Here is a 15,623-nt window from a genome sequence, read left to right on the forward strand (position 1 = left end):
CAAAAACAGATTGGAACATAGGAGGTGTATGCAGTTACTGGAATTGAAATCGACAGGTTGGACTTACAGAAAATATTAATCAGTATACCAAAAATTTAAATTTATGAAAACCGAAGCAATTGTTCCCATAGAAAATCCTACACATCCAATTCATCCATTACAGAAACTCAAATATATTACCAAAAAATATATATTTTATAGAGAATAATTACAGCTTTTCATGCTGACAAAATGAGAAATGAATGACATACAATGTGGGTGTTTCTTTTATAATAAAATTGAAATTTCTACATTTTCTACAGAAACAATACAGATGTGGCCTAATTACCAATTACAAGAGTTCAATATTACAGTGGCTGATGTATGAGTGGATCGTTTTAATGGCGTAATTACAGTCATGAGGCTGATGCTGATTGACAGTACTGGCAGAGGCTGTCGGGCCAGACCTGCAGCAGCTCCCCCAGGGTGAAACCAATGACACGGTCTGAGGTGTGACATAGCCATGGCCGCTGTGTTGGGTGGGCTCTCTTTCTTAAGATCGATCGGAGGCACGTGCGGCGTTTCCGAGGCAAGTCACGCTTCGTTATTGGCAGCCTCACTCAGAGAAAGTGACAGATGCCTGACGAACACCCGCGTCACTTTGCTCAAAAACATCTCACCCAATAGGAATACAACAGGAAAAAGTAGTAACACATCAACATCATAACAAATAATCTGTAGTTTACTTTTCCCCCACTAAGCAGGTGTCAATCAAAAATAGTAATTTAATATCGCCCACAAAAAGGTGTGACAGAACTTCCACACAAAGTACAAAAAATAGATGTCCGAGGGGCTGCCAGTGTAGAACAGGATAACCATGAAATAATACCAATACCATGACAAAACTAGTCAGAACAAATAGTTTGAGTTGTGGACTCCGATAGAGCAGTTACACAAGATAACCAGCACATAAAACTTTCTGGATCTTCCAGAATCTGCACCTGTTCCAGCTCTATTTCCTTGGTTTTCCAAAGTGTTTTTTTTTTGTATTTATTCCACCCACCCTGCAGGCATGCCGACTCCTCTGTGATTGTAGCTGGGCACGCCCACATGAGGAAATACGTCACAGTGAGTCGGTGTTAGAAAAAATAAAAAACAAAACTCAGAGCCATCCCGAATATCTTTCAGGGCTCACTTCCACATAGGCAAACCTCATTATCATTATCATATTCCATGTTTTTGGAATGTGGGAGGAAACCGCAGTACCCGGAGAAATCCCACGCATGAACGGGGAGAACATGCAAACTCCACACAGAGATGGCCGAGGGTGGGATTGAACTCGGGTCTCCGAGCTGTGAGGTCTGCACGCTAACCACTCAATCACCATGCAGCCCCTTCCTGAAACAAGTATGTTTAAATTGTCTAAATTCCAGCATTTTGAACAACACACATTCCCTGTTAATACACACTGGAGGTGCCATTTACTATTGTGGCACCATATTTTACATTATTTAAAAATACTACAATATGGCAACATAGTTGTCGCAAGGCCACATGGACGGTATTTCCTTTGTCTTATAAATCCCAGTGCAACCTATTGACTGACTTTAAAGTGATGCATAGTGCTATGTTTGTTTTTGCACATATAAATACTAATCATTTTGACCACACATTTAACATTCCTGAATGTTAAAGGACAGACACAACTTAATCAAATATGGCCATTGGGGCAGTCATCTGGAGGGTAGTAGTGTAGGGTAGAAATTGGATCCAGGTCAGTTTTTTTACAAGATGTAATTAAGGCCACCGGGGGGCAAGAAGTGTGGAGGAAGGAGAGGAGAGCTGACATATGAGGAGATGGAGGTGTACATGAGATAAGGCATGGAGGTGAAAGAGGCTGTTTGGATGAATAATGACTTGCGGCAAAAAAATAAATACAAAAGCAATGACCGCTTGCCATGTATAGGGAAACACATTCAGTCAGGAATTGCAACACTTATCTCGTATTGCTTCATTAATTGTCAGGATTTTTTAAGAAAATGAGAAGAGAGACTGCAAGGGCACCATTTTCTCCTTTTGGACACTGTGCTCACTTTCTATAAGCGAAGATATAAATGATTAATAACATACATGGCACATTCTGAGTGAATAATCTTCCAGAAAGGATGCAAGATACGTCCCAGGAGAAAGTGTGAGGATTAGGTAAACTTTGGAGGTGAAATGACAGACACTGCAGATCAGTTGTGACAATACACATACTACTACAGCAGGAACCAACGACTTTTAATATTTTGAAGTGTGATTGTGTATTTTCTCCTTCAGCCTCCTGTCAACATCGGTATGTTCCTGTCTCATCCCCGTCACCTTATTGTTGTATTTATTTATTTTTCTCTCAGGGTGTTAGAAACCTGTAAAATGCTGTCTCTAAAGGTTGTGTAGAAGAACGGAGATGGCTCAAACCTCTATCTCCAGTCTTCCGAGATGTCTTGTAGCTGTGCAAAGTAAACTCCCCTGAGCCAGCAAGGGAGCTGACATATTTCATAATTTTCCAATTTTCCTTGCTTATGTTCTACTGCTGATTACTAAAGAAAGGAAACATTTAGAAACAAACTTTTTTTCTGATGAAAAACAAGAGGTTATTATTATTTGTTTTTTGGTAGGTTCTATGTTTATACAGCCATAGAACACGATATTCTGTGGGCCTTAAAAAAAAAAGTAAAAATCGGAACTGAAGGGGTTGTCTTGAATGGCTTGCAAGCGCCTCTCCTGTGAAAAAAACCCTGTGGGTCACTCAAAGGGAATCAAATGTACTGCAAACATTATTGTTTTTTGCCAAAAAATTGTTTATTTTTTTGTGTTTTTATCGTTCTACATTGTCAATGTGTGATAATATCATCAAGCATTTATATCATCTAAGTGTGTGTTCTCCCTTATTATGTGTGGTTCTTTTATAACCTACTCTGCATTTGATGTGCTAGTACATTTTGTTATGGTCAACTTTGCACGCAATCATCTGAATCATGGTGTGTACCAAAGACGCAGGCCACATCTTATTAAGAGATGGGTCTCCGTCTACGTCAATGATTTTTTTGTAACATTTTTTATAAAATATGCCACAAAATCAGGCATTTATGACGGCAACTATCACAAAAAATATTATTATCTTACATTTTATGTTTATGCATCACTAAAATATGGCATGTCCACTTTTTCTTTTTTTTTAACCTGGCCTCCATGCTGCCTCACAGCAATGAAACTGAGCTAACATCACCACTTTCTTTTACATTTTATTGTATTCCATTCTCATGATTTAGTCACTGACATAGTAGTCATGCATACTCATTCTGTTCAATAAAAAATCCTGGCAAAGATTTTAGAGCTTTCCTACCACACGGAAATTGTGGCAAAATTGATTGCTCTACAAGACATTTTATGTCCGCTCATTTAATACTCTTACGAGGGGGGGGGCAATGGGGAGCTGACTTGGATGTAAAAAAAAAACATGCTCAAAAAATAATTGCTCTGACTTTCACGCTTTCTCTTCCTCTCTCCTGCAGGAAAATGAATTTAGCATTTAGTAAATAAAAAAGGAAGGAGAAGCTAATCCCTTCAGTGGGGGAGGAGGAGGAATTTCTATGAAGAAACATGATGACACACGAATTAGAGGCTGTTTTAATTGAATAAGGGGATTCTGAGGAGGACAAGCACATTAAGATGAGGGTAGTTTAAATAGAGCAAAGAGGTAACTAATACAAACCCCAGGGGGCAGCCTTCATGTCAGTGCTACTTTCTATGCATCTTCATGTTACTACATTTATTATTCAGCACAAAGTAACAAACACCTTTCAAAGCTTGTGTTTTTGTAGCCCAATTTCTTCCTTCAATACAAAAAAAAAAAAAAAAACAAACCCAGCATTTTACACCACACTAATTTTTGAGACTACGCACGGCAGGCAGTGAGTGGTTTTATGCTCACTCGAGCATACAAGTTGAGTCAATGAGGCAAGAGGAATAACATTAGAGCCCCTTGTCTGAAATTGCAATCTCCCAAGCAGGTAGACTAGATTGACTGCGTAACCAATGAATAGCTAATGATGAAAAGCGACACCGGTGGAATCTGTCTGAAAGTTGACGTCACTTGAGAAATATTAAATTATTAAAAGACAGCCCAAATTTAAATACAGAAGGGAAGATCTCGTATTATTCTATTTTATATGTGACACGGCATCGACGTAATACATGTCATATATCACACACAATAGTGACATCTGGTAATGAGTGAATAATAACTGTATTGTAAATGTATTTTCAGTATAGGATTCCAGTCATTTTTCTTCAGTAAAAATGGCTGAATTTGCACATTTCATGATCAAACACAGGGTAGAAACTAAAGATGAGGCTACTGCCAGGGACCTGGAAGGTGCTTGTCACTGCTGTTCTTTCATAGAGAGGAAATGCCAGCTTTTTTTTTTGCTGGATAGCAGCATGCTAAATGCATCACATATATTGTTATGCTCTACCGAATGAATGATGAATGTATTTGACAACCAAGATGTATGATTACATATTCTGACTCACCAGAAGGTGACCAGACTTAACACGGTATCAGAACCTTTCCTGGAGAAATATAGGGTCTATGTACTTTAAAGAATATTAAAGAAACCTGGAAAGAAATCAGTTCCTCACCAGCCACAAACCTCACCGCACGCCACTGGCATACAACAATGTGGCGTTAAGAAGTGGGACAACGTTCGCCACACTAGCATAGCTATGTGAGCTCCAGTGCTAACATCACACTCGCATTTTAACAGCAACCTCATGCGAGGTTAGCCTTCTTTAGCTGTTGAGAGATCCCACGCTGGAGAGGGTGTCTCCCTATGAAGGCTTCCACTCGTTTCATCAGTGGGCTTGTTGCTGTACTGCTCTATGGGGGTTAATGGTGTGTAGTTACTGTTGGAAAGCCCTACTGCTTGATTAAATGACTCATTGGAGATTGGTATTAGTTGATTAATCTACCAATTAATTGGCCCGGTCAAAGGGATTGTAAATGGGTGTCTGAGTTATTGCCATTTGGTCAACGATTTGCAGTAATTGTGTTTGCATTAAATTGATTAAATTTTATTTGTATTATTTATTTAAAGGGTGTCATCAAGGATTACTGTGGGAGTGATAATTTGGGGATTGGTCATCAATTAACCTATATAACAATAATTTGTTTGCATGTGAAGAAAAAGCTACAGAATTAGCTTGCAACATTTCGAAACACTTTCAATTCAACGAAAACAAAAAAAAAATGAAAAGGAAACAAATGCATTGTAATGCTACTTGCTATGAAGCAAGTGCAGTGATCATTTCACTGATGACTTTTTCAAAGCAACACCTTTGCAGGACACATTTGGCTTGAAAGAAAAGGGGATGCTATTCCGCTGGTACACAAAGCAAGGAAGAATGACATTGAACACATATAAAAATAAAAAAAAAAACCTTTGACACTCATTAGGCACTCATTAGGAAGCCAATTCAAAACAGTCATTGGATTTTGTGTTTTGTGGGCAACCGATCTTCATCTCCATGTCTAAAGGCTTAAGTTCACGTTTACCGAATTTTCATCTCCAAATCTGTCTCCCTTCTTTTCTCCTTTAAAACAAATGACATCGGTCAAATCTTCACTGTTAACATCACGTGTCTCGCGGTACATCGCCAAGTACTCTGATGATGTCCCTTCCAGAATTGATGCTGAACTAAGAGTGAGTTTGTCTTGAGTGGTGTCATGAACTATGAGTACATGAACTCTAAATAAACTATGTATGTCCATGTCCAGTGCAACCTAGAGTATTGCCTGACTTAAAAAAAAGACTTTACTTGGCCCTGGCTTATGCACAATGAGCAGACCTTTTCCACAGTTTCGACGTCTTAAAGGTTTCCAACTGGCCACTGACAAATCTTTTGATCTTCAAACTAAATTCAGAAATCCCAGATATGTAAACACACTTTTATTACAAGCTCTTTGCCTCTTGTTTCCACTTGTTTATCCAAATTATGCAACTGTGTAAATGCACATTTCCTCTCCCCCTTTAATGGTCTTGTTCTCATACCATAAAAGCATGACAAGTTTGACACTTTAATATCGACACACAACTCTCCCTGTCTGTTTGTCCAATATTTATCTTTGTGAGAAATCTCCCTTTCGTTGCATGAAAAAAAGCATTTCGGGTCCCATTCAGTGTTTAGTGTTGTCGTATTTGACGGGCATGCTCAGGCCCAAATTACACATTGGCTCTTCAGCTGCAAATTGCAAAGCACTTTGGTGTTATGCTGCCGGAAAGCAAAGTGTTTTATGAAATAAGCAATGAAATATGGACGTTCTTTAAGTGAGAAAAGCAAGCATGGAATTATGATTCCATTAATATGACTCAATTCTTCCATGGACAAGCTTCCTGCATGTTTGTGTGTCCTGTGGAGGAGCTCTTGATATCAGAGAGGTATGAGCAAAGAGCAGCAGAAGGAGATTTGGTGAATTACCAGGCTGCAGCCTCAGCATCTAGTTCAGGGGATTAGCGCGAGGACCGAGGTCCAGGAGAAAGGGATGGGTTGGATGGGAAGGGGAGATCAGTGTTTGTGTGAAGCACCGGTCAAACACTGAGAGCTTGGAGGGCTGAGAGGCAGCTTTTGACATCACAGGGGGCATCTTCAAGGTCACCGATATGCATGGAGAATGAACAGCAGCACATTCCTGTCATATAGAGGATCTTTGACTCATGATTTTGCAGTGGCTACTTAAGAACAGCACTCCTGTCAAAAAGAGGATGTTTGATTGATAACATTGTGCGTCTGTTTTAATTCATGTAGCATTGCAGTGGACCCCTCGCCTTGTGTTGACGTTATAGACAAAGAGGAGGCCGACCCGGAGCAATTAGGTTGAAGAGCCTTTTGTCTGGGCAAAACTACAACCTCGGGCATCTTTCCAGTGATCTCTTCCAGCTTCAATATTCCCAACTGACCCCATTTCCGTCCACAGCAGGTCTTACAGCTGAAAGCAGTTATCTCGCAGCTCAAGTCATGTATAGCCACATAAACAAACATTGCAACAGCTTACCTCCTCACACCCGCTTTGACTATTTGCTGGCTTTTAAGCCATTGCTACGCCCTTCCTGTCTCAGATTGCACTCAATCTGTGAAAGGCGCACTGACAACCGAGATCGCACATCCCATTTCGTCTGGAGAGTCACTCAAGCTCAGCGGGGGCTGAAGCTCTGCAGGACGACATGCTCTCTGGAGCAAGGCCAGCCACTCAGCTGTGTTTGTTACCTGGCAACAGAGGCTTCTTTGGCCTCCTCTTGCGGCAAATACATAAGTGGAGGAATATAAATCAATAATTATGGTTAAATAAACAGCCTTGTTACACCAAGGCATAAAGAATTAATCACTTCAGATACTTATAATAATAGCTTCTCTGTGTTTTGACACCCCACAGCTGTTTGTCTTTTTTTAATGTGCTTTATTATACATATTTTAACGTAGCCATATCGTGGTCAAGGGAAGCTCATAAAGCAAATGTTTTTTTTGTTTTGTTTTTTTTACTCTTTGCTTTGAGGAATTTTTGAGAGTAATGCTTACAGCTTATGCATACATCCTGTAATGATAATTATGGTATTGGGAGCTACAGTATGTACGTATTATTCATCCATACATTCAGATGAATACCAAACAAATTAAGAAGCAAAATTCATTCGGCCAAATTGTGTGCACATTTGTCCAGTTATTTAATATTTTGTTCAGAATAAACTGCATGGCTTGACTCAGCTCACTGGGATGTACCTGTATAGATGGCCAATAAAACATCCAAGATGGCTGCCATACTTTGTTCATACACAACCATAACATATTCCTGCAAGGGGGCTCCATGAACATCTTCATGTCCCTCCTGAGGTGCTGTCCGCAGCCCGGGAGATGTGTAGAGGCTTGATAGATGATCTACCGACAACCCCTTCCTTCTCTGCCTTGTTTCACTACACGATGGGCCCTTCCTGCTCGTTGTCCACTATTCCCACGCTGCGTCAGTGTAAACGTCTGTCAATGGAGAGCAGCGAGCAGCAGGGCAGCAGATAACACTCCGTAGGTGGAGGTGTCATTGTCAAAGTAGAGCCTAGTAAGAAACTAGACCTTGGAGAATTCGAGACACATTGATTCCTTGTTTCTGTCATGAACCATCTTCCATCTCTGTGGCCATTTAAGGTCCATCTCTGACCTGGACTACATACAGTACATTTGCCATTATCTGCTCTGGGAATCCTAGGCTTCACATCTGGGGACTAAATAGTTGTTCACCTGCTTTTATGAATTCACCTTATTATTGTGTTGTGCATAACAGTGTGTAATGTATGTCGATCCAATTCTCCAAGGGGAAAAATACAATCTACAAATACAAATACAAGCATCTTATTTGTGTGATAAAGCACCAGAGAAGATCCAATATCCGTATTTTAAAGGAGGTTTATTTCTTAAATTTGAACAAAGGTCATTTTTGGACCTCCTTATGAGTGCTGCCTTCACAGGTCTGGTCTTGCCCCCTCTCGTTGAGTGACTTCCTGTGTGGAATAATCTTCTCCTCCCTGTGCCTTTGCATTTAATTTCTTCATCTTTTATTGTTTTACTGAGCAGACGTACTCATCTCTCCCTTTTCTCTCCTCTCATTCCAGGTGACTCATCTCAGAGTGGTAAGCTATATATTGTTTATTTTCCCTCTTTGTGCCACCTTTGGCCTCTTCTCTGTAATGTACATTCACCTGATGACAGGTTAGCTTCGTCACCTGAGCATCACTCTAAAGAGTTAAACTAAAGTTATTTTGGCCTCTGCCTTTTTGGTTTTTATTATTTCATTATTTCTTGAATTTTAAAATTGATATTTCCTCTGCTGTGGTTTGAAGGGGACCTATTATGCCCATTGTTTGGGCCCTTTGTATTGAGTTGTGAACTCCTGTAGAGCAGCTTCACATTCATACCTATGGACAATTTGGAGTCGCCAATTAACCTAACATGTTTTTGGAATGTGGGAGGAAACCGGAGTACCCGGAGAAAACCCACACATGCACGGGGAGAACATGCAAACTCCACACAGAGGTGGCTGAGGGTGGGATTGAACTCCTAGTCTCCTAGCTGTGAGGTCTGCGCGCTAACCACTTGACTGCCGTGCAGCCCACAATATAATTCAATCTGCTAATTTAATTTCTATGACGTTGCACTATTCTGTGGTCTGTGTGTATGCTAGCTTCCCCGCCTCCACCCACTGAGACAAAAGGAGCTGCTCTCTATGTGTACAAAAAAATGTATTCACATTTGTCATGTTTAGTTCATCATGTGTCAACATGATGGTTTCAGAGCTTTGAGCTCAAGTGTGAACTCTGTGTAGACCAAATACACAGACCAGTGTTAAAATGACAGCATGCAGAATGCAGAAATGATGGAAGTGTGGTCTTCTCCCAACCTTCAGGTTGCGTGTTCGATCCTCTTGTGGTCATAAAGATACTGAATCCCCAGCTCCCCTTGATGCTGCGTCATCAGTGGGTAAATGTGCTAAACAGTGTCAAAGCACTTCGAGTGCCTCGGAGATGGAAAAGCGGTATCCAAGTGAAAGACAATTTACTATCGAACCAGAAGTGTGAAATCAGCCTAAATGTCTGCCCCATTTTATTTTACTTTCCTACTTGCATTAATTTCATGTCCCAGTTGTTGAGTATTTGAGCTGAAATGCTGTGGAACATGGAGGCATCCATTAAAAAAAACAAGAAAAAAAACCACTGTTATAGTAAATATGCTGACATGTCACAGCAGACTAGCTTTCTATTAGCACATCGTTTGGGTAGTGTGATTGTGCAAATCACCCACTAGGAAGATGGGACAGCTAGACTAATGTAACGTAGCGACACCACGCTCAAAATCAGGCAGGAAATGGGATGAGCTCAGTTTAAAACTTCCTGCTCGCAGCAGCAGTTTTCGCTGATCTGTCACTGTTTCTCATTTTGGATAATTAGCTTTCCTCTGCATCCTAATAGTATGATTTACCACAATGTGCTGCATGGAATAGACAATCATTTGCGTTGTATCCTGTCCAATTCCGTACATTATGTACTCTTTAGATAGGCATGCTTCTGTATGACTTGCAAATTCAGATATTTTGCATCTGCTCTGATTTATTTAATTTTAGTTATGGAGCTTTGTTTGCAAAAATAGATTTGGCAGTTCTTTTGTGAAGATTTTGCGAAGAGAATAGGCAGTTTTATTAAAACAATTCTGCAATAAGAGGCGAGGTAAGGGGGTCATTACGGGTGACTCGGTAGAGACGAACCTTTTCAATTTTTAATATTAAATCGGTGATCAGTTGGTGAAGCAAGCAAAAGTACTGAAATCTGCAGGAATATCATCAGCTACTTTCCACAAACTGCACTTTCTCAGGCTCTTCTCACACTAGACCAGTGTTGCCATGCTTGAGCCCACAGGACACCTGGTCCACCAAGTCCATCATGATAATTCATGAAATCGCCCCACTCACAAGTCATTCATGACAGCTGCCAACTTGCAGTGATAATTAGAAATAATTAGAAGGACTCAAAAACTGGAGTAATGCAGCATGGTAGAAGCAATGGTACAAGCAAACCTGCAGAAGTACAAATGACCAGTGTGGGCACAGGCTAGCGAGGACCAGCAGGTTACAAATGGCCTAATCTCACTAAAGTAGCATTTACTGGATGTATAATGTTTTTTTTTTTTCGTTATTAATATCAAAGGAGGCTGCACGGCGGATGAGTGGTTAGCGCACAGTCCACACAGCGTGGAGACCTGAGTTCAATTCCACCCTCAGCCATCTCTCATGTTCTCCCCGTGCATGCGTGGGTTTTCCTCCCACATTCCAAAAACATGCTAGGTTAATTGGCGACTCCAAATTGTCCATTGGTATGAACGTGAGTGTGAATGGTTGTTTGTCTATATGTGCCCTGTGATTGGCTGGCCACCAGTCCAGGGTGTACCCTGCCTCTCGGCTGAAGACAGCTAGGATAGGCTCCAGCAACCCCCGTGAGGATAAGCGGTTGAAAATGAATGATTATATATATATATATATATATTGTATATTTCTTACAAGTCTTGGTTAGGTGTCCCGTGACACTCCTACTATCAAGCTCCCAGCTTTACCCTTAGGCTATAGATTTGTCAATGAATATTAATTTTGTCATCCTCCCAACACAAAGCGTATCAGGCTATGTTGTCCTTTCCAAGTAGAGTCAGTCAGTCAGTCAGGTACAAGCAGAGATCTTTATCTGCAGGCCAATTCCTCTCGGACTCCATCAAACGACACTGAGAGAGATGTAAACATCTTTTCTGTGCATCCGCCTGTCTCGGCGTCCCAAAGCTGTGTTCCTCACTCTGTGGACGATTAGCATCTCCAGCTTTTTTTTTTTTCCCTTCCCCACGCATCGTCTCTTGAACGCCGGCACAAGCCTGTCTTCACGCAAGCGCAGCGACAGGATTGGCCCGCTCGCCACAGGAGAGCGCTCTCTGAGCCGCACATCTACAATTTGGAAGATAAAGCGAGCGATCCAGGCTGTGCGTCGGGTGGAGGGTAGCACTTAGCAGAACACATTGTTTTTCTCAGCCTTCTCCCTGCAGAGTAGCAATAGTCAGGGAAACCTCAAAAACAAAACAAAACACAAAAAAAAAGTTTTGATGCTTGGAGCTATTTGTTTAAAATGTCTGGCATTATACGTACAGTCATCCACAATTGGGGAGTTCATTATTCTGTTCAGTAAGTGACTTCATTCTCAGTTAACACAGGAATGAAGGAATAGGCCTGCCGTGTATGCTAACTTTCCTAATTTATGAACCGCTTTCATCGGCTTGATCATCATGATGCATGCTTCCCGGGGCCATAAAAACACTCGATTATCCTTGGAAACACAACCACTTATCTTCTCTGCCAGCTGGCCTGAGAGGTCCACGACCCAATGGCCAACAAGAGGCAACAAGACACACATTTCCATTGCAGAGGAGGGCGCTAATGAGATAGCTACCTGAGATAATTACTGCTCAAGGAGTCCAAGCTCTCAGACGCTCCTATGGGGAAGCACTGCAATTAAAGAGCCACTCATTTGCTCCATTTGAGGCATTATTTACGCCATGTGATGTTACACTGTGTCTCGCACGCACCGAGATAGTTGGGATGGATGCAAGTCCGGCTTGCCACAAAGTGGCACTCACACTGACTCCTGTCAATGCTGCTGCAGAAAAATACAGATTGACCACAGCGTCCTCTGACGTCTGCGGCATCTGGAAAGAAAAAAAGTTGGACCCCAAACGGATTGTTTCCGTTGTGCCAACCACCCGCTGGAGATGGAGTTCCGCCAATCAAGTCTGGTGCTTGTCTCACCGAGCAATTGCTAATACAGAGTGCCAAATGTAGAATACTAGATTCATATCGTAATGGCTTGGATTTTGGTTAATTTAACCATGTTTATGCTTGAAAATTCTTTAATTTAGGCAAAATTAAAAAAACTGATAGTGAAGCAGCAATATTTAAACCACAGTGTGGCGAGAGACAGCAGTATTTGTTTACACAGCAGACGTGTGACTGTGGGCAGTATTACTTCCTGTCCCTGACTTGATGTTTGCCGTATGGGAATCATTACAGCTCTGTACCATACCAAAAAATTCTAATTACCAATACATGTACCGTTACCAGTCATTACCAGAAATGATTATTTGATCCACATGAAGGAAAAAATAGGAACCAAATGTTTATTGTACACAAAGCATTATAAAAACAATATCTATCCTACGGCATATTCCCTCAAAAGTCAGCACACTGTATCCATCAGCACTAACTGCTGTGAGCTTCCAGTAGCGCAGTCGGCAGCAGCCTGATCGATAGGCGACCCGATAAGAGTTATGAGCACCATGAATCAACCTGCCTGGGCTTGAACAACATGCACGCACATTTTCTTACCCCCTAATTAAAGTTTAAACACTTCCAACCCCTAGTCGTTAGGACTGAGCTGTTACAAATCCTCGATATTGTTTTTTTTTGTCTTCATGGCCAACATTTTTTATGCTGATTCAATAAAGTAATTTCAACCGACAAGAAAATTCCACATGGATATACGACTACTACTGCTGTTGTGTGTTATTACAATGTGGTCGAGAGCAAGGTGTTCTACCTTTATGTGATTAATGAGGCCCACGAGGAGTGTTATCAGTGCAAACATGGAAAACACAAGGTCAGGGTCATGCAACAGTCAATGCAGGATTCTTGCCTTCGGGTCCCATTAGAACATTAGGAGGAACAGATACAGCTTGTGTGTTCATGACAATAACACTGGCACTAAGCAGGCTGTACGACTCATAAATGTGATTAACAACAGTAATTTACTGACATAGCATACATGTAATAAAGACATTCTCAAATATTTGTAATTTTAGACAAATTGTCAATGACTTAGGGACAATTAGTTGCTAAGTCATGCCTATGCCACTGCAAAGAGCTCGTGTTTCAACCAGTCTTGCTCAAATGTACTCAAAGCGTTTGATACAGGGGTCACGGTTCAATACGCATGTGTATCAAACAATACGTAACACAGTGACACAATTTCAGTTGCCACCTTGACATGGCCATGTTCGTGGTATTCCGTTTTTGCTGCAGCGAGCTACTGCTCATCATCGTGGTTGATACAGTGATTGAAACAGCTGCCCCAATTCCATTGCTGTTTGTGCTCGTAACCATCCCCTCAGCGGTGAATCAATATTTGTTTAAAAAAAAAAAAAATGATAAGGTCCGATTGTGCAGCCTCGCAAATGGTGCCATTCAAAAGCATATCAAGCTAAACACTAATTTAGCAGCGCTACAAACACGGCCGCCGTGATCCATTTAATGGCTGTGTTTTTAAAATAGTCCTACCATAGAAGCATTACAGCCCAACAGTTTGCTAAAAGACATCAAGTTAGATAAGCTATTTATTTATTTATTTTAAAATTTTATGCCGCTTTTATGTTAATTTTTGTGATATCAGCCCAAGTGGCAATGTAGTTTTGAATTGAGTTTGTAACCCCATTGAGTTGAATAAAATTATTGCGTAACAAGACTGAATTGAAATGTTGATTGTTATGCCCTGATGTTTATTGAAGTATATTGATATTTAAGGTGCACTTACAAACTGAAAAGCGACTCATATTGAATACATTATGAGTCATTGATATCTAATATCCAGCATATCATATGACTACATTGACATTGGGTATGCATTTATCAGTTTTGCTTGTAAAGTACATTCCACTCTGCAGATAACATAAGTGACTTTTTACTCAGATGTTTTTTTGCATGTGTGTGTGTGTGTGTGTGGTGACAAATAGCTTGACAAATGTGCTTGTTAAAAAGAGGCGGGCGTCTGTGAAACGATCAACCAATTAAATCCAATCTGTTTTCCAAAGGACAGATGGTATCATACTGTAAAAGTACACAATTGGATGTATATCAAATATTATCAGCATTGAAGAAAGTGATGCTGAATTTTGTCCTTTACCCAAATATTGAGGATTTGTCAACAAAAGTCAATAAAAATGTTCTACAAACAGAAAAAAATAGCATTGTACTTGGTATAATTTTAACTATTCCTTCTTCTATGACTAAAATTCCACCATGCCAGCTCACCACTTAAAAGCAAAAGTAGTTCAAACGATCCATATTATTATTTTATTATCATGGCATCTCATGTTATAGCTCAGATGTGTAGCTCATTAATTCAGACACCAGCTGTTACGCAACACTTCTCCTCGCCTCAGCCTCATTGTGTCTCGCTTGCGTTTGCTCTCCGACGCAGTGTCGCCACAGCTAAAGAGGCTTGCGCTGGAAGAGGAGATCACATGACAGATTTTGCTGTTTACTTGAGGTGAAGGAGGAGAAGAGTCACTCACGATTATGGAAGGAGGATTGGATGGGGGTTTTTTGCCACCAGGAAGTTGAAATTATTGCTGTTGCACATGGAAGCGTGGCCCAATTGCAGCAATTTCAATCACTCTGTTGTTTTGATGACGTATGACGATTTTTATGCCAAATTAAAACACAACCTGGTACAAGCAGTATACATCTGAATACGTCTATGTGAATATATTTTTAACATTTCTTGTGCCGCCTCGTTAGCGCCAATGACGTGTGAACAAAGAAAGATTCGTTAAAACTCTTTCACTTGCCAAGATGGGCCGTTCGAGACAATACAAGCAAGAGCATTTAATTAAAATGTGCGTCCAGAAATAGCTGGTGATAATGTGAGTTGATGTAATGCGGCTGTGTAAATCCTGTGTAACGACAGGAAGTCACCTTTATTGAAATGTGTGAAGGATGCAGATTTACTCCCGAGGCATAATCCATATGTGCCAGAATGTTCTTTTCCCAATTGCATTCTTATCTAAATCTGCATGCTTGTGTACAGTGAATTACAATGCATGGTGTGTTCAACACAACATTAGGAACAGTTGCACAATCTCAGGGTGCGTTCGTCTCTGACCTCTTCTCTGCTCGTACGGTTACTTTAGTCAAGTGTGAACCTGGTCTGAAGAAGCGCATTGCTCAAGTAGTCTCAGTCCACTTGCAAGTGAACACAGAC

At 40.8% G+C, this 15,623-nt stretch overlaps 1 protein-coding gene across 15 annotated transcripts in view; it reads left to right on the top strand.

Annotated features, from left to right (window-relative positions):
* nrxn2b (neurexin 2b) overlaps positions 1-15,623 on the top strand; it is a 371,144-nt gene that overhangs the window by 134,891 nt on the left and 220,630 nt on the right. For 8 of the 15 annotated variants that reach the window (XM_078795285.1, XM_078795326.1, XM_078795309.1 and 5 more), the window contains one exon: positions 8,679-8,696. The exons of the other annotated variants lie outside the window; for them this stretch is intronic. In XM_078795285.1, the coding sequence (XP_078651411.1) occupies positions 8,679-8,696 (18 nt within the window). The remainder of the gene's footprint in view (positions 1-8,678; positions 8,697-15,623) is intronic. 15 annotated transcript variants of the gene reach the window in all.

Source organism: Doryrhamphus excisus, linkage group LG2 (assembly GCF_037039965.1).
Source record: "Doryrhamphus excisus strain RoL-2023G ecotype Guam linkage group LG2, RoL_Dexc_Guam_v1.1, whole genome shotgun sequence".
NCBI lineage: Eukaryota > Metazoa > Chordata > Actinopteri > Syngnathiformes > Syngnathidae > Doryrhamphus > Doryrhamphus excisus.